The sequence below is a fragment of the Amblyomma mixtum genome, chromosome 6, assembly GCF_055824585.1.
Source record: "Amblyomma mixtum isolate Tamu chromosome 6, ASM5582458v1, whole genome shotgun sequence".
Taxonomy (NCBI): Eukaryota; Metazoa; Arthropoda; class Arachnida; order Ixodida; family Ixodidae; genus Amblyomma; species Amblyomma mixtum.
Genome location: NC_143017.1, coordinates 91,814,850 through 91,835,167, shown reverse-complemented (window position 1 = coordinate 91,835,167; position 20,318 = coordinate 91,814,850). Strand labels below are relative to the sequence as shown.

Genomic DNA, 20,318 nt, shown 5'->3' with positions numbered 1-20,318 from the left:
ATGGCGGCGACCTGTCAAGTTTGAATGCTAGACACATGGCATTCCTTGCTGATCAAGCTGCTCATGTGGTGGCCTACCTAATCCGCTCTCCACCATCCGCGCAGCATGCAGGCATGCAAATTGTACATTTTACACATTGCGCTATCCTCATCGCTGCATCCTTGCAACTTTAACAAAGATCAAACATGAGAACAATTTACCACTAGTTGCCTTGAACACTTCAATCGCAATGAAGTAGCTTTGCAACCCTAAACCAGCTGATCAGCAGCAATGGTCTCAATGAGCACATGGCCACTTTGGAGAGCTTGAAGAGTGCCGTAATATGGAAGCACATATGTAAAGTGGACTTGTTTAAGGAATAATAAATGCGAATTTTCTCTTACTTTCTATTTTTTACTGAAATATAAGAAGTCCACCTCCTACGAACTTCTAACACAGTGAATATAATTTGTGCAACCGTCGGGTTTGTTATCAGTAGGCTTGGATTTAGTGTAGTCAAATAAAAATGTAAAGTTTTAGGATGCAAGAAGATTACAGAGAAAAAAGAGGGAACAAAAAAAAGGGAAAGAAACAAAAATGCAAATGGAGACAAAAAGAACAAAAAAAGGAGATGGACTGTTTCAAATTATGCACCTTTGCCTCTCAGGCACAAAACACAGTGCCACTTCATTCACAGACACAAAACCAAGGTTGCATGAAACTTTTAAAAACATTGGGCCCACCTCAGACTTGACGCTGGGACTTGAAACACTTGCAAGCTTGCTGGCACCATCATCGGACCGAGGACTGCCTTCACTGCTCGCAGCTGGGTCCATGCCATCTCGGAGTGTCCCACTGCCATCTCCAGAACCGCCCTCAGAGCCCTTGTGCTTTTTGTTGGCATAAAACTCTGCCCCATGCACCGTCTTCACATGCTTTCGTAAGGAGCTCGGATCTGTGTATCGCTTGGTGCAGCCAGGGGCCTTGCACACGTAGGGTTTCTGAAAGAAAGAGAGGAGACACTGCTCTTACCATCCCTTACACAAAGACCTCTCTCCCAGCACGACAGTAATGCATGCATGGATATAAGCACTGTTGGCCATGCTACTCTGAATTTCCTTCATCAAATCAAATCAAATTCAATTTCTTACCAAAAAGTTTGCAGAGACACTCAAGATTGCTTACAAGTGAGAAGGCGTAAGCTTGCCCGCTCACTTTGTGAACACAGTCGCCGCGCGCTGCGGTGTGATGCAAGCCGATGCCACACAGCTTAGCAATTATACCACTGCATGGCTTAACGCAGCCGCCGCTGCGATGATGCCACACCCCGTATGATCTACACGCTAACTTCGTGAAGGCACTCGCCGCTGTACTGCGGCCTGCGCTCCGCTTCAAGGGTATAATGCGATAGCTAATGGGTTAATGACCATATGCGCAGAATTGGTCTTTCTATACTTAACATTCATAGATCTGTGACAGCCCTCATACAACTCCTGGCACAGTGGAGCAGCGGTTAAGCAGTGCACCACTGCCCCAAGATCACATGTGCTGCCACCAGTGAGATTTGTGTGATCCAGGTTGTCCCGAGCAACCTTGTCCGACCAATCATTAATCCAATTTAACTGCCATTTGCCAGGTTGCATGAGGACACCATCTTTTATGGGCACCATCAAGTGTTAATACACACACGTTCACACACACACAAATTAACACCAGACTAACTACAGGGAAGACGATGCAGATGTTAGATAATAGAATGCAAATACGAAATGCAAGAAGTGTTAACATAAATTACATCAAATCACCACGAGGCAATTTTTCACTCTTTAGAATGATACAGGGAAATACACTGATATGCTAACAATGTGCAAGAATTCCATTGAAAAAGTTTCAGGATCAGAATAGACATGACACGACACGCCACAACATATGAACACGATGAAATACAAAAATCTACCTGCCCACAGTTAACACTCAAATAGCTAGATTTCAGGTTTTTCCAGGTTTCCAAAAGAAATAAAGGCAGCCATCACTAGAATGACATGAAGTGCAAGCTTGCGCGGCTTGGACAGTGTTCGGTCAAAAACATGGCCTTGGCTGAAAAATTACAGCTTGCACCACAATTTACAAAATACAGGTCTCCTGGCACAACCTTCTCCATCAGGGTCACTAATCACAATGAAAACATGGTGGCCCCAAACATGTATAACTTCAACAGCCCCATTGTCCTAGTTGCTCGTCAGGTGTGTTTTACTAAGCACATGCATAAGCCTGCAAAAATAACTCAGTGTAGACCAGCATTAGCCGAAACAAGTTGTTAATAGAGAACCACTAAAGCAATGGTTACAAACTATCAGTACACATTTACATCTTGCCTCAGTATGGCAGGAGCCGCATAAATTGACAGAGCTTACAAGATCCCCTAAGAATAAAGGTATACCAACTGCCTTAGGCCTTTAATACATTCTCATTTTGAAAACTACCGTATTTACACGATTGTTAGTCGACTCGAATGTAAGTCGACCCCCCCACATCACAATTGTGAAAAAAAAAAACTTGAGGTCATTTAAACTTGGCCTTTATTAGTAGAACTAGAACGCGACAGTACTATCCTGTGGCCTCCGCTGATCACCAGCCGCTATCGGCTGCCGCACGCGGGAGTGCCCGTGGGCACATTCCAAAACAAAAATGTCTTAGTCACTGGGCTACTCGTCCACACTTGCGCCATCGTCCTCGCTAGCGCTGCCGTCGTCATGTAGTCATCGCTGCTGCAGACCCACAGCTCGTCGTTCTAACATCGTCATGCAGTGAAATCCTGCACTTCGCAAAAAGCCACATCATGACATCGCGAGGAACAGCTGAAAATTTTGCCTCGTTGTAGCTGCCACTCCTGTATCACTCAGTGCGAAGGTCGAACTTGCGGCCCGGCGCGCAGTTCGTTTCTTCGGCATAAAGAATGACAGACATCTTGAATGTAGCCGCGAACGAGCGCCGGTCGCTTATCAGACCTGGAGCACAAATGACGAATGACGAAGCACTACATTAAAAACTTGTGAAACGCGGCCGGCAGTAGTCGAATGCGTCAGAGCCAGAGAGAAATTTCGCGCGAGCGGCGTCGGCTCTTCCGTCGGCTACCGACACTCCCTGGTGCCGCTGCGGTTCGCAGGGGGGTGCCGCCACGATTGGAACAGCAGCCCTTCCATCAACTACCGACGCTCCCTTCGGCGCCTAGTGCGCGGTTGAAAGTAAACAAAAAAAAAGTAGAACGCGAAGGCGTTATCGGGCCGCCGCCGCTTATCAGCATACGCAATCTGCGGCCACGTGCGGGGAGTGGGTTGGTGCTGGTTTGCTGCTTATCGACAGCCACCATCAGCGGGCCACTTCGCGCGGGGGCGGGGATGCCGGTTCTGCGCGTTGACATAGCTGCTCAAGGCAAGAACGATGCGACGGAGCCGCGCAGCAAAAAATACAACCACGCTTGTCTCGTTTGTCTCGCCTTTATTTATAGTGTGATGCTTTGGTTTCGATTGTAAGTCGACCCCCCCACTTCGGATTTTCAAATTTTGAAAAATGGGTCGACTTACAATCGTGTAAATACGGTAATGAGACTGACAATCGCACACTGAAAAGCTCTAAAACCATTTTCAAATGTGAATAAGAAAGACTGCACATTCCCTTTGATATCTAAGGCTAAAAAACGAAACATACTCTTTCAAAGCAGAATCAAGGTATAAGACCTGGACATAAAGCAATGGCAAAACAGAAAGGATGCCCACCTCATTGGAATGGGTACGATTCTGGTGTTTGGCTCTGTCTGATGCATTGCTGAAGGCCTTGGTGCACCCTGGGAACTCACACATGTACGGCTTCTCCCCAGTATGTGACCGTAGATGTGTCTTTAGGTTCTCCAGACGAGAGTAAGCTTTGGAGCAACCTTCAAACTGTTAAGAAACGACACACAGAGAAGGAACTCCATTTAGTAGAAAGTACAGAGCAGTACACATGCCACAAGAAGAGGTACTGTGATCTTTATGGATAAAGGAATAAATGTGCAGAAATGAGAACGTAACACAGCACAGCACCAGAACATTTCTAGCTGCTGGAGCTGCAGCTACAGGTGTTTAAAATAAAACATGCTGCATACTACTGCTTATTTCCACTAATACCCTATATTGTCTGTAAATTGGGAACTTTTCTGATTAGCTAGCGCCAGTTCATTGAAGTGACTTGAAATGTGAAATACTACTAACAATCATATCTTGACTTTATAAAGCACCTTTTTGGTTAGCCAAGCAAAATATCTAGCAATAAGGTAAGTCGAAAGGATTAAGAGAAAACTGATAATACAGATGTGGGCCGCCTAACTTGAAATGACGGAAAGACGCCAACATCTATCACTGGGGCTGTGAAGCTGAGAGAATAGAAATTAATAATGGCAGGAACACTGGCACAAGAATGCAGACAAGTGCCTTGTCTCCCCAATATCATTGCCGGTGCATGTTCTCATGGCTGCATCTAGCCACCAGTAATTTTTGGTCATCATTTCAGATTAGCTCATCGAGTTCTAAAATCTCTTCAGTTGTCCTTTAAGTGCCGCCCTGCTGCAAGAGATTTTCTGCAGCTGTGCGTTATATAAAACAGAGGTTCTCAGACTAGATACCAAAGAGCCCTTCAATCCTAAGAGGGCTTTTTTGGTTTCCCCGAGTGCCTTAATTCATGAAAGCCTAACCCCGACATTTCCTTAGGCCTACTTTTTTGGAGGAAGCTTCACACTGTTTCACACTATAACGCTGTTTAACTATACAGCCAGTCAGTATTAATTGAATTTGTCCATTTTTTTTTAGGCGTTGTGCACCAGCGCACTCCATCTTGTATATGTATTAGATTAGAAGGGGCAGGAGTCAAGACACGTGCAGTTCCTCAGCACCTTTCAAATGCCATTGGGGCAGTACAAAATGGTCAGTGCTGTGCCATATTGTGCACTATACAACACGCATTCAAAATAAAAATTCACCCCAGAGTCCCTTTCAAAGACTGGAGCACTTACAGTGCACTTGTGAGGTTTCTCTCCCGTGTGACGACGCATGTGCACGACCAGCATGTACTGAGCCTTGAATGGCTTCTCCTCGCGTGAACAGTCCTTCCAGTGGCATATAAAGGATTTCTTGTTGCCATGGATGTGGTCGTTGTTGATGTGCTGGAGACAAAAGCAACCATGATGAAAACATTGAGAATACAAATGCAACATCAGAGCCCCTGTACCCTAGCTGTGCATTCCCTTTTTGTGTGTGCGTGTGCTATGCAACATGGAAATTCTGAAAAACCACAGAGCATTGAACAGGACAGACAGCAACATAGTCATATCAATTGTGTGTGTTATGTAACATGGAAATTCTGAAAAACCACAGAGCACTGAACAGGAGACAGCAACATAGTCTGTTACTTTTGCAATTCACAGTTTCATCGTTAACAGTTAACCATTCACAGTTTCACCGCTAAATTTTTGCCTTTACTGTAAACTTTCATGCATCAAATTAAAAATTTTAACTGTTCTACTATTCAACAGGCACAATTAACTGTCAGTGACCACTGTGTCAACTAACAGACCGTTGTCTTTCAAAATCACAGGTTCCTTAGCTCCCACATGCTTCAACAAGTGCAAATTTATGGTTTGGTTGGTTTATGATGTTTAACGTCCCAAAGAGACTTAGGCCATGAGGGATGCCGTAGTGAAGGGCTGCGGAATATTCGACCACCTGGGGTTCTTTAACGTGCACTGACACCGTACAGAACGAGAGCTTCTAGCATTTCACCTCCATCTAAATGCGACCGCCATAGCCAGGATCGCACCCAAATCTTTTGGGTCAGCAGCCCAGCACCATAACTACTGAGTAACCGCAACGGCTTAAGTGCAAATTTAGGACAGCGTCAAAATTTAAGAGATGAGCAATGAAAACAAATATCGGAAAACAATTTTTTTTTTTTATACACTAACTTCTAAGGCAAAATCTTGAATCACTGATTTGCCATCGCCGTTTCAGAGCCAAAAGTGATAACAGAAAACAGTACTTAAGAAAAGAAGGTATGAACTCTGCGTTAAACCACTGCAAGGCAAAAAATATGAGCTGGCATAAAGATGAGGAGAGATGCATGGCTCAAGTCACAATGGCGCTCGTTACCTTGACCAGATCATCTTGTGTGGGGAACTCGCGAGTGCACTCCTTCCAGTGGCAGTTGGTCTCGATAAAGTCTCCTGGTTCATCTTTCATGTCCCCCGAGCCATCTCGGTCATCGTCAACAGACGCGCCATCCATTTCCTTCTTGACCCGTCGCCGTGCCTCCTCTGTGTCCACTGTGCTGCTTACAATGTTGCTCGCTGTTTCCCGACCACTGGCAGCATCCTACAGCAAAAGCAAAGGCGCTCGTGTTACATATGGAGGACAGGATGACATAAAACATGCAGTAATTTCATCGCGATAAGCCAGTTTGCTAAAGGCTAGAAAAGCCAGCTACAAAGCTCGAGTACTCAAAGGACAGTCCTGAGAAAAATATTTAATGAAATAAGCTTCGCAAGCAACTTATTCTCTAGCAGCATGGCCTAGTCGATCCTGTCCAGATTCCCTCCAATTTCAAAAAAGGATGTGTTCTCACCTTTGTGTCAACTTTTCCCGGTGGGGTTCCCAAAATGACTGGTGCGGGCAGTATTGTCTGAGGTGTGAAGGCGCCAGCACCAGGCAACAGCAAGGGCCTCATTAGCTGATTCAGTTGATGCAGTTGTTGCAAATGTGTAGCCACAGCGGGTGCAGCCATATTCATGGCTGGACTAAGTGTTCCTGAGGAAGAAGCAATGTTAACATTACAGTGAGACTATTATCTTATGCTTACATATCATTAAAAATGTTTGCATAAGAGAAGTGAAACTGACCCCTTTTATGTCATGACTTAGACAACTGCATACTTTGCCAACGCAAGCCAAAGATACAAATTCTGCTGCTTTCAGGATAAGGGCGACCAGCACAGTGACAAAGCTTTTGGCATTCTCTGTTATACACAAATACAGTCATGCACCATTAATACAACCCTCATTCAATGAACAACTCAAATTTTGGACAATTTTTTCCTGTGAACAAATTCTTTCAATGCATTTATGCCTCGTTAATGCGAAAACTCACTGTTTGGTCAAAGAACAGAGTGAAAATGCACAGAGCCCATTTAGGCCCATGTTTTTGTGTCACGTTAATATGGACAGCATCAAGAAGTAACCTCATCTGCTCAAAGCAGATATTTCTATTCCTGTAATTTGAGTGCAGGACACCAGCAAAAAGCAGTGTGAAAGTGCAAATGCTTCAGTGATAGTCTATTTTTCCATGGTTTCATGCTTTACACAGCCAAAGTGGCCAGTCGATGTGCATTACCATTTGTCATATTATATGAAGGGCTGTGAAGCAAACATTACATGCAGCTTGTGCAACCGCTGGTAGCCAGCTGAGCACAAATATGTACTAGAGGTTCATGAGATGTGGAAACCCATAGCAAGAGATGTGTCATCATGCCATGAGACGCCATCAAGCGTCTCACGAACCACTAGGTGCTACAGACTGCACCACATTATTTTAAATATAATGGCTACTAGAGTAATGTACTTGGGGCTCCCAAGAATTTGTCTAATTTCCACTTCACTGCCGACCAATATGCCCAGAAACATACCTTAATTGTAATAAGCTTTCTTCACATTTTTGTTTATTTTGTACACTCCAATTCGTTATTACACACGACTTGTGTTAAGGAGAGTTTTGCTCAGGCAGGCTATAAACTACAGCTTGAAATTACAATATATGCATGTCATTTACCTTTGTGTTAGTTAAATGGAAACACAGTGAAATGTGGAGTTAAAAGAAACACCAAAGCGTGTCCCTATACTTTGCTAAATGTAGAATTCTAAGCACTTACCAATCAATGTTTTTCCAACATGAAAGCACAGCAAAAGAGGAAAAAATATCACAGTCAGAACAATAAGCTGCAATTTAGTCAAGTGCTTGCAACTTAGCCGTTACCACAGAATGACACAGTGCAGAACGAAGGCAAACCTGCTGTAATTTGTACAAAGTGATACAGATAGAATCATTAATGCAAGCAGTGCCAGTTTTATACATGCACAGTGCGAGAGCTGCAACCTGGTAAGAAAAATCATGAGCGTTGTACCTGCTGAAAGGTGCCCATAGGAGCCGCTGGCACTGGAGCTCCGAGAACCATTCATGAAGGACACCAAGGAGTTTGGGGACAGACGGATCATGGAGCCAATGTCAAAGCTTTCCGAGTAAGGTGAGCTTGAGAGCGCTCGCTTGCGGCCTCGCGCTCCTGCTCTGGGACTAGCAAGCCGGGACCCTGCAAAGATATTGTGGAAAACCAAACTGTTGTCAAAAACAAACATGAAAGTCACAACAACAATGTCACAAGGACTACAAAAAATAAACAGATACCTAAAAAAGCAAGCTGACCAAATGTTGCTTTAAAATATGCAACACTATTTATGGGTGCAACTTTGTGATGTGAATATGATATCAAAAACTTGCTACAAGCTATCACTGGCAACTGCACATGTGCAGAAAATAGTGCTTATATTGCAGTTTCTTACAAAATCACTAACATATGGGAGCTGTGACGGCAACATCGGAACCATAACATACTCCTATTATGCGAAGCATATTAACGTAGGTTTCGGGCCTTCGCGCGACGCCCGGCGGTGGCCACCATTGACCTTCAAGTGACCTTCAAGTAGGTCACGTGACATGACGTCACGTGATGACGTCACACCGGCTGCAGATGGGGCCTCATACCGCGCCGTCGGACGTCGCCCGGCGGAGGCCTCCACGCTTCGGTTCGCGCCGTCGCGCGCGACGCGGCGGCGGCGCCACCATCGCTGCATCACGTGATGTGTGACGTCACGCCAGGGATGAGGCGGCGCGCGCCCGCCGTCGCGTCAGTCTCTGTGCCCGCAACCGCGCCAGCGTCTTTGCGCCGGGCGTGTATGCGGTCAAGATGCCTCCAAACGCTAAGGACATGCTTCGCATCCACTGGGCTTAACCTTGATAAGCCTCCAATTTATTCCACTATTCTCTGCATTCATCAATGCATAATAACATTACGCTGAAACTGTTCTGAACTCCGAGATGAAGACTGAATTCCCAAATTCTGTTTTTCTGGCAGCATGCCTCTCGTTACACTGCCATAGCCCTCTCTGTCCCAATTCTAGTAACTCGCCATGAAGAACACCTGCACGACAATTATGCACATGCCAAACTTCTAAGATTCATGCAATTTGAATGCAACTGAATGACCGTACCTTCAGTTGAAAATGCAATGTCAGGTGTGACAGCTACACTTGCATTGTGGAAGTCCATGAGGCCCCGTTGGCCAATGGCTGCCATCTGATGGCTGATGTAATCCATATGTAGTCCTGAAAAAATAGAATAAAGAGAGGAAGCATTACACTCATTCGACAACTGCCAATATACAAGCCCACCACCACCACTCATGTTCAACACAGTCAGCTGCACAGAATGCTTACTGGTGAAGTGAAAGTAAGTGCCCGGTACTGCAGGTTGCATGTCAGTGGTTGAAACAATTTTCCCATTCATAAAGAATAGCAATCTCCAGGCGAAAAAAAACTCCTGGGTCCAAATGGGCTTTCATGTTGGTTCCAGTTGGTTCTAATTGGAAGGTCAAATTGGCTCCAACTGGATTGTCCCAACTAGACTTTCCATTCATTACAGGTACATAGCTGGAACCAACTGGACATTCCAACTGGACACATTGGTTTTTTTCATATGGGGCCTTGTTTTCCAATGACTTATCACTGCACATCCAAAGTTGTGAGGCTTGTACAAGCACTAGCAGCTCACAATGGAGGTGAGATAAACATCATTATACTAATAAACATCCATAAAAAAAAATAAGCAATGGCCAGACTAATTATCGCTTTTTGGTTGGATTCATTTTTTTTTTACACCATCAAGAGCAGTGAATGCAACAATAGCAAATCTAGCTAAAGAAGCACCTCTGCTTACAGAAATGACACACACCCATTTTCCAGCACCACTCAGTCTCTCCCACTTTGTAAGAAAGTAGATTTAGACAATAGGACAATTGCAAGTGTAAAGTGTCTGCAGCTGTTCCACGTGCTTACAATCAACATTTCACAGCTAATTACAGGTTAAGCTGAATGGAAAAATGCTTTAACGGTGCCACGAACACCTTAAGCGAGACCTAAATTTTGGGCACATACATGCACTATTGTATGCATTCTTGAAGCCAGGCCAGCTCCACTGAAAAAGGGACCAGCTCAGTTGAATGGCAGAGAATCTCGGCCGCGCAATGGCTCCTTCCCGCCACGTTTGCGGCAGCAGGCCGTAAATGGCCATTTGTGTCCCCTTATCGTTCGAAACGAAGGGAAAAAAAACACGAAACAAAAAGCGAGTCTTGAAACGAAATCCTCGCCACCGGCGCCAGGAGCGTTCTCTCGGACCTATAATCATCACGCAGCTCTCGCACGCCAGTGCAACGAGCGAGATTGTAGACGGCAGGGGCGGCGGTTTGGTTGCTTAAGCAGCGGTGCACATTCGCGCCGAAATTCAACGGGTTTTTTCGCGACAGTCCGTCGTGCGCAACAAAAAGGGGCAAAGGCAGTATGTGGTTGCATGCGCGCACGCGCTCAACTGCTCATTTGCGACTGGCCGGTTCGCCCGAAATTGGTGCGTTTTAGGTATAAAAGAGGGGACGAAACGCTAACCTAGATACTGAAATCGTTGTTGGCGTCCAGGAAGCAATCTACTTCGGCCGCCTTTCCTCCATAAAAACAATCTTCTTTACTCCATACTTTATAAATTCGCGCATTTGATTGGCGATTCCTTCCGCGGGCATGGACGCCTCACGCAAAAGTCAGAGTGCGAGTGGGCATGTTACGCACGCACCGCACGCGCGCGCAGACACTAATCCTTCCTTAATTTTTGTAGCAAGTCACCGCTGAGCTGCCACTGATGGAGGGTGAAAATGGCGCGCAAAGTGGAATCCATCTATCGATCGTTGTCCATCACCGTTACTTGGTTCCACGTGCCACTACATTGCGAACCTATGCTTCGCTGGGCTTGTGTCAACTGCATTGTTTTTATGAATTTTCGTCGGCGTTCATTTCAAACGACTTTGTTCACGGGAAACTCATCGAAAGCAGACGTTCCCTACCATCCAGGGCCTTCGAACTAAGCAGCCAAGAACTATCTGTCGCCGCCGCGAAGGGCTAAATTTGTACCACCTGGCACCGCACAGTACACGGGCTATTTCGCCTCCATCGAAATGCTACATCAGGGATTTCGCCGCAATCATCACAGGCATTTAACATCGCGCGTACCGCGGCCCGCCTCTACGCACGCGCTGATTGGTGCCGACGCTCAAGGTGCGCGTGTTGTTGGCGGGAACGTGGTGCCATCTAGTGCCATCAGGGCCATCTGTGCATGCGCAGTGGCGGCTCGCGATAAGTGATAGCGGCATGCGCAATGCTAAAAGTAGATAGTACTACACATGTACTACATCTTCCGCATACGTGCACCGTGTTACCTTTACCGGATTGCCGGCAGCCCACGCGCCGTCAGTGCGCATGCGCAGGTGGCCTTAAGGGCACCGGATGGCGCCAAGTACCCGGAAGTTGCGCGCTCGACTGCCGCATAGGGACCAATCAAAGCGTGTGCACTGGAAGTGGGCATGCTTCCGCTACTCTGGTAACGGTCACACGGTATGCTAAGGGTGTCTACTACCGCGTACCGATCCCCACCACTGCGCAGATCCCCCCAAGGACGCCAGATGGCGCCAAGTTCCGTCATCACAGCGCCTGCCTGCCGTGTCGGGACCAGTCAGCACAGTACGCGCTGTGCTAAAGGTATTTAGTATCTACTAGAGACTTTTAGCATAACACGTACCGCTACCGCATACTTCGTGACTCCAATGAACGAGCTTTCACGAAGCTGGCTGGCACGTGGTGCCATCTGGCGCCCTCGGGGCGATCTGCGCATGATATGCTGACAGCGTTATGGCGGTAAGCGGTAAAGTCTTTACTGGAGGGAAAAACAGCTTTCTCTGCCGATCTGTCCAGTAACGGCCGAGGTAAACAGTCTTAGCGGCCGAAATACGCTGTTCCTGGTAATGGCAAGAACAAAGAACTATATTTGACGAGTCCACCACCTCGTCCACTTGCGCCTTCGATAGACAAACTAGGCAGTTCAGCATATCTACCGCTGCCGCTAGCTACGATGACCATGGCATTCTGAACAGACGGGGCAATTCGAGCTGGAGGCTAGAAACAGATGTGGCTACAAACAAGCTACGCTCTCATATTCATTGTGTCCTCTCGAATTGCTGCCTAATAACTTCTCAGTAAAGCAAAGGGTCCGGCGCCGGAGGCGTAACAGTTGTAACACGTCAACACGGCACGGAACAAATTTACTGCGCTCCGCTCCGGCGTAGGCACAAGCTGGAGGGGTCTCTAACGTCTTGACGCACAGCAGCTGAAAACTGGTTATGAGGGAGGCAAAGGGCCAATAACTCATTCTCAGAGGCCATCTCAGTGATGAAGAAAGATGGTCCGTAGGGGAGAATTAGGACCTCTGAATGGGAAGGAGAATCCCTGCGTGATATATCCGAAGGCTGCAGGCTGAGCGAGCGCACTTTCACAGTCCGTTCAGTATCACTTCGTGAGAACAGGCCTGAGCCGCCCACGCGGCGGACATTCGCAAGGCGCCAAGCGAGCGCAAGCGTCAGTGAACTGCGGCGCGCGCTCTTTCGGTCATCAGCCGTGGGCGGCGGACACAAGCGCCGCACTGGCGTGGTGCTGCTCCTCCGAAAATAGACACGCGGCCGGTGAAGTCACCGCCGTTCTGTTCTCTCTGTCTGTGGAGCGTGCTGCTGAGCGCGCCCGGTTGAGGAGACGCGCATGCCGGATGGGACAGCGCAGCACGTCTCGCTCACCAGGCGCGCTCGGAATGGGAGCGATGCCGAGAGAGAGGGGGTCGCGGAATGATGATGCGCCCGCAGCGGCTCCTCAGCGATCAGCGGTGCAGAGAGTAGACGGATCGAATAAGCCGCAGCAAGAGTCAGGAGGGCGGTATCGCGATGCTAAAGTGCGGAAACATGAGCTGAGGGACACTGAAATTAGGGAGCCGGATAGCGGGCCGGGGATGCCGTTCCGGGCGCTGGCGCAGAGCACCGACTCTCTGGAGTCACTGGGCGCGTAGTATTTCGGGTGCCGCAGGCAACGTTGCTGACGCGCAGTTGTTTCCAAACCGTATATATCGAGGGTCCTATCTGGACCGGCTTCCCAGTCTGCTACAACTGCTACATCCCTCGCACAACCGCCGAGATTCGACGCCCCGATGGAAAAATACTTTCGTCACGACGTGGGATTCGGGACTGAGGCATTCTTTCAAAGATCTCCGGAAGAAATGAAAGGTAGAACCTTCACTATAGTGTCGGTGCGTACACGAGAACATTCGTCCAGCCGCAGTAAGAATCGCACCCGCCACTGTGGAACGCTGTCGTAACTCAAACGACGCAATCGCCACTCCGCATCAAAGGGGCGCGTGGCAACAATGGAGAGTGATGAAAAATTTGTCGCTACACACGCGAAACGATAGACGAAATTGCAGCACAGATGCTTTCTCGCCAATCGCTCACAGAACCCCTTGCATTCCATCGATGTCTCTCGAGGTCTCTCGCATCGTGGGCCCTGAAGGCTTTCGAACTGAGCGGCGATCAGTGTCAAAATCATTCCTGGTGTTTTAGAAGACAATAGAAGTGAAATCTCTTCTTCCTCGATGTGGCTGGTTCGTTCTTCTTGCGGAGACTGGTGCAATTGCCCAGAAGGTGGGCCCCGGGTCACAGACGGTGTTGAGAGAATTTAGACAGCGACACTTGATCAAAAGACAGGAGGTTAACTGAAGTTTATATACATACAATATTTACAGCAAGGTGGCATGAAACAAAACATGGAACCGGCTAGCTCGGCATACTTAGCCAAGATTTGTTATCAGCTCAAACCATAGCCAAGAACGACCTTTCGGGTTACAGTGCCCGGGTTTGAAACACTGCGAGGCGTGGCCCGCAATCAGCACTGACCAATCCCGGCAAAACAGCACTAACCAATCGCGACTAATTCTTTACACCATTGGCTCCCGTACTTGTAGCTCGCTCTCTAGCTTTGCGAATGTCCGTAACCCTCTCCCCCTAAAACATATACTGAAAAAGGAGCATCAAGAGTTACTAAAAACAAACCACATTCCCGGAAGAGAGCACAACTCGATTGGTACACGGGATTACATGCTCCGCCCTCAACTTATGCAGTGTTGACCAAACTCTCTCCCCTGCTGAAATCAAGCGAAAAACAAATGCAAGTGCGCCAAGTCGTTCCCACGGCATCGCCTGTTTCTGCAAGCACGTTCGGTCATCGTTTCCAAGTATCGGCAACCCACGGGTTGTCAGCTGCCGCTAAGCTGCTGGCGTTCTGTCCCGCGGCTGTCCGTGACATCCTTAAATTTACGACTTGTTTACGTCTTCGAGACCTCTCGGCCGCCCGAAGTATCGCGGTGTCCCTTCTCCCGTTTTAAGCCCTTTTGTTCCCGGCCCCCGCGACCATGCCGCACGACGCTTCACAGACATCACCCCGACAGGCGGGCGCCTCGTCAAGCCGTTCATCAGTGGTTCCTACCAGGAGGCACGGCGGTATAGCTTCCATATGGCGCGTCCCTGCAGCCGAATCGCGGGACCGCCCCCTTCCCGTCTCCCTTCGTGGAAGCCACGCGCTGCGTTAGCCGCGGCCTTGACCGCCAGATGTCTCAGTGGTTCGGCGCCGCATTCCTTCCTTTGCTCCCTTTCCGCGGAACTCCGCTGGTAATCGCGGCGAGGTGTTGACACACTAATGGGCTGTTTCCTACAACCCTCCTGTGCGTAGCCTCGAGCTTTACAATGGCCTTATGTAACAGTGGTAGAGCCGCAATAAATTAAATCAGTGACTCAGGCGGAGCGATTGCCGACAGTCCTGCCTGTACGTTAACAACACCACCGCCACCATCGTCTTCTCCTTCTGTTACTACTTCTTCATACCCTCTACTGGAAAACACGTATTACTCTTTAGGACAACTTCATCCATTTTTTTTTTCGTTATTATAATAAGAATTGATTTTATGGCTCTTGCTGACTACGGAGGTGTTATTCCGGCTGCAAAAGGCGCATTTACTGCACACTCCACTGAAACTTATGACGTCAAGACCGAAAATGACTCCAAGCAAATGACGATGTAACCTAGCGGCTGGCGGTGCTGGTAGTCGTGGTGGCGGGGTTGATGGTGGTGATAGTGATGATGTGGTGATAGCGGTGGTGATGCTGATAGTGATGGTGGTAGTGATGGATATAATGGTGGTGAATGTACAGGCGGTTAAGCCTTACAGTGGCCTGTCGGCGATTGCTCCGCCTGAGCCACTGATTTCAATGACTGTGTCTCTACCACTGTTCTACAAGGCAAGGGTCCTCTAAAAACCTCATGAGTGCTTGTGACACTGCTCGCCGCTCAATTCGGGAACCCTCAGGGTACACAATGCGAGAGACGTCGTCCAATGGAACGTTTAATCTCTTCAGGTTGCCCAGGAGTGTCGCACACTCAGCACAAAAACACGGAGATGCTAAAACAACGCCACAGTTTACGCACGTAGGTGAGGTGGCGCGGTGAATCTTGTGCATCCATACCGGCCGTCAGGGAACAGCGCCCAAAAACTTATGTCGACGCGCAGTTTATTTGTTAAGTTCTCAGTTGAAATTGCTTCGTCATTATGGTAATCGAACCGTACAGCCCAACTTCAGTTTGTTATCAGTGTCACTTTTTAAGACGTTCGTGGCATTTATTATGTTGAAGTAGACTAGGGACCGCCCCCCCCCCCCCCCCCCCCACCCCCCGACATTTTTACGGTAGTGTCGAAACTATAGGCCATTCAGGATTCGCCACTGCAGCACTATGCCTTCGACGTATGATTTAACACAAAGCGTGATAACTTCAGCGTCGCGTGCTATCTTTCATGCCAGAACACCTATCAAAAACAAGTGAGCGCTTCTCAAATGGGCAGAAATGGAGTAACTTTCCTCTTTTAAACTTCGTCGGGACCTGCCAAGTCGCTTGATTGAGGACCCATTGTGTTACTAACCAGAGTCAGCGTTATCAGGCTGAGGGACGGCTCTAGTTGAAATCCGGACGCTTTCTATAGCGGATGCGAAAGTCGTGAAGCGGTGGCCAATAGTGTCTTATGTGGGCCACACAAGGAAGCTTCTTGCGCATGATAAACAGTTGGCACCATTTAATGCGCACTATTACGGCAAGAGCTGCGGTAAGAAGAAAAAAAAACTGCATCGCTATCTTAAAGAATACGGAAGGCCTGTGCAAAGTAGTGACGGCAACAACGCCTTCTACAGGGACCATCTTCAGTTCATTCAAGCGGACATTTCGACGCGAAAACTGTGGCTCACACTTGTATTATCTCGCACTGCCCATCGCCTTCCGCGGCACAGCTGGCCGTGGCCCTGAAATCCTACGTGCGACGCTCGCCTCTAAGGCACCCGTCTCGGTGGACCCTGGTCCAAATCGACAGCCTGCATCTGAGCTACCTTTTGGAAGAGGAAATAGATTCTTCTGAAGCAACTACTAATGCAAGAAACCTGCGAGGCGCAGATAAAGTGACTATAGGGTCCTTCACTTTCAGAGCGAAACATTTACGGAACCATCAAACAGATCACTGCGACACCGTTAATGATGCAGTCATGCTCTAGAACTGACTTCAAAAAGCAAGCCTTGACGAGCGGTCTCCAGACATCATTTCGCTGGCATGTTGCTGACGGCTAGAAAGAGGACACTAAGGCGACAATCGCAGACCTCATGATGGATGTACAGGCGCCCAAAAAAGTTTTCGAAACACCGAAACCAAGAAAAAAGTTCAATTTTTTCGCTACCTAAAGGTGCGGCCAGGCATTGAGGTCCGGAGCATTGCGTAGATAGAGCAAGCAGGTGCAAAGCGCATGCATCCGTTCGTGCCTGCATGCCTAGACTGCGAAGCAGTTCGGGCTGTCTTTTTTTTTTAATATTATTTCCGTGTTCCGAAAACCTTTGTGGGCCCCAGCACGTACCGAAGAAGGCACTCTTCGACACCTTGCAAGGACCAGTGGAACTGGTACAACGGAGCAACCACCCGTTCCCACTTACCCCTGTGCTCGAGAGGGCTGAGCACCCGCATGGCCAGTGGAGATCCCGCCTGGAACGGACTGTACACCTGGTCCATGTACGGGCTGAGCCGGTACTGCGACTGGAGCGCCGCCGCCACGGCCGCAGCGTCGGCGCTCTGCCGACGCTGCTGTTGCTGCTGCTGCACCTGCTGCTGCACTTGCTGCTGTTGCTGCTGCTGCAGGTAGGCCATGTCCTGCAGCCCCGCAGGCGAAAGGCCAGCCCCGGGCAGTCTGGAAAAACAGAAACAATATAAAGCCATGTTATAGCAGGCTGCTACAGGCGACAAATGCACAGAACGAAGCACAGATCACTAGAACTTCACTGAGCAGATGGATCCCAAACGGTGCCTGCTTCGTGCTTCTAACTTAAGCACGAAAAATAACCTTGACGTATCAGAATTCGGGCCCAACCAGAAATACACGGTACGCCCTCGATAATGGAGACGCCCACCGAGACCGCTTCCCACAACACGCGGGCTGAGGCAGCTCCCGTGCTGAAGATACGGTAGTGACATTTTCGCCACCGGCTGCTGTCCCTCAGCGCTTATGAACCAATTGTTTCAAAAGATCTGCCTGCGCCACAAAACACTGCGGGAAAGTCATTTGCGCGCATTCCTCTTGTTATCGGGTTTCCATTCAACTGTGATGCAACGCGAAACTTAGCCGTGTTCAGCTGGAGAGCCGACTTCCGTACAACGACTCCCTGGCCAGGAATCCCACGGTAGACCGTACGAAGAGCGACAGCCGTTCGTATGGAGGGCCGTTTATTGTTCCAATCGTTGTTCGTACGTTAACCACGTTGAAATCGGGTCAACGAAAAAACGACCTCACTTTCACTTACAAACTAAAAGGCGGGTGATTTGCTCACTCAGGCGACACAAGAGGTCAATCGCGTACGGGAGAAGACTAATTCCGAGCGGTGTTGACAGCTGTGCTTATTGGCTGCTGTTCTCACTGCGGCTGCACAGGACAAAGAAACTACACGCACGCCGAGAGAACAGTCCCTGGGCAGGACCTCAAGGCAGCCACCTTGGAACACACCACGGACTGGCAGTCCACAGGTCAAAGGGCAACCGCACCATGACAGACGCGATAGCCATCCGCTCATTAAGCAGTGGGCAAACATCGGATCCAGGCATCTGCATCGCACCGCACAGCCCGGGTCGTACGGAAAGCGCGCGTGTCACGAAGAGCACGATTCAAGGCGGACATGCGTGCCCGAGGGCCATTCATCAGCGTAGAGGGAGTAAGACACACAGCGCAGGAGCAGGGTGACTGAACGCTTCGGACGTCACGTGTGGTCAAGGTGAACAAAAGAATGCGCGGACAAAGAGGGGGCTGTACGAGGGACAGGTGCGTTGGTCCCGAAGTAGAGGCTGGGACAACTACGAATTGGATCATTAGTAACGCTAACAATGTCAGAACCAAGGATCAGCTGCTGAATCCGTCTTTTGTCGCACACATCCCGTTGCAAAGAGCTATACAATGTGTATTGTTAGAGCGTGCAATAAGTGTGGACGCAAATATAAATGATTCGGTCTCAGATATCTCTACTGTATCGTCAATGTACCCCGTCTGTTGAAAAAAAAATATACTCAAAAGACTACATATCCCTCAGACGTCAAATTTACATCGGTGCGTAACCAAGATCGCAAGACGCGGATCACAATTAGTCAAGGATAACGCCAAATGCGTGCAGTAACTCGCAGACCCACGTGATAAGAGTTAAAAAAAAAAAAAACTCGTAAGACACAAGAAAGACCGGAACTCCGCACTGCGACTCGTGTTGAAGCCCCAGGATTCCAAACCTCCGGAGATCGAAGAAAACTTTAGTTTTCAATCATTCGCGGCTCTGAGGGGACAAAAGGACCCTGCCACAGTGACCACCAGAAAACCTGGCAGTTCACGCTTACTTTTTGGAGCTTTTTAAGAGGTCAGTGCATGATAGCAGCGGCTAAAGTTACGGCATAGTTCGCCGTGAGCTCTTAGCAGTACCCAGAGGTTGTCGTAGTAGGCGCGTTTCTCAAGAGGTGTGCCGCAATATTACTAGATGACTGGGTGCAACCAGATCCCAATTATCCAACACATGTAGCGCCTACGCTGCCTACTACGACGACGTTAGCGCGCGTAGTCCGAAGCGCCAAGCTGGCGAGGCTAACATGTTTGTGATAAAGAACGCGTCATTAATTAGCTTAATGTTTTCGGCCTTGAAGACATCAAACTTCAGCCGCCAGCTCATTGGCGTTTTGGGGCTACTTTACGTACGGAGAAAGAACGCAGCTCTGGCAATTATATATGGGGAGGCAACTTCCGAAGGATAAAGCAAATAGCACTCCACGTTGAACCAGCGAAGGCATACCTCCAGCAAATCTGCGTACGCGCAAGGTTCACCAAATGGTCAGCGTCCTAACAGTCCACTCTAGACCGGCCCTAGCAATCAGGCGCACGCCGGTGTCCGGCCACGGCGTCGTCTATGCAAATAAAACGCATTAAGTAATAGACGCACGGGTCGACGCAGGACAATTTAACAACCGTGTTGATAGCGCCCCACAGTCCGCTACATGGGTCGGGTCATTAGGAAAGTTATTACGGCTTGCGCGTGCACGGAGTGCAAGGAATCGGACGGTGGACCCTGCCGTTGCTTCCCGTAATGAAAACAATGCAAAAAAAAAACTAAACGAGTTTCACGGCGTACTTATCGAAAAAGCCGCAGTGTTTCCGCGCACTGCACTCACTTGGCCCTCGGGGCGTGCAGTGACCAGGACCCGAAAGACTGGGGAAGATTAATATCGCAAATATATGCGCATAAGTGGTGCCGGGTCCAACAGCCTGGTTTATCGCGGGGCAACATCGAACCCGGGAAGTGCTTCGATATGCGGCGAGATTCGCGAAAAAGCGAAGCGCGGAGAAAGTGGCCGCTTGAGGGCAGACATGGTTGTGAGTGCGACTGGACGCCGCGACGAGACAGCGCGTCACGATGAAGTGTGCGCGGCGGACAATTGGAGAGACAAGTGCGCGACTGCTCTGCATCGTCG

General features: G+C 48.7%; 1 protein-coding gene across 1 annotated transcript in view; it reads right to left on the bottom strand.

Moving 5' to 3' along the window:
* Positions 1-20,318, bottom strand: part of ci (transcriptional activator cubitus interruptus) — a 75,298-nt gene that overhangs the window by 9,945 nt on the left and 45,035 nt on the right. Inside the window, exons 2-9 of the mRNA XM_089548357.1 lie at positions 17,264-17,514; positions 9,323-9,436; positions 8,182-8,364; positions 6,631-6,812; positions 6,159-6,380; positions 5,027-5,176; positions 3,756-3,920; positions 723-980 (exon numbers count right to left, since the gene is read on the bottom strand). Coding sequence (XP_089404483.1) covers positions 723-980; positions 3,756-3,920; positions 5,027-5,176; positions 6,159-6,380; positions 6,631-6,812; positions 8,182-8,364; positions 9,323-9,436; positions 17,264-17,514 — 1,525 coding nt within the window. The remainder of the gene's footprint in view (positions 1-722; positions 981-3,755; positions 3,921-5,026; positions 5,177-6,158; positions 6,381-6,630; positions 6,813-8,181; positions 8,365-9,322; positions 9,437-17,263; positions 17,515-20,318) is intronic.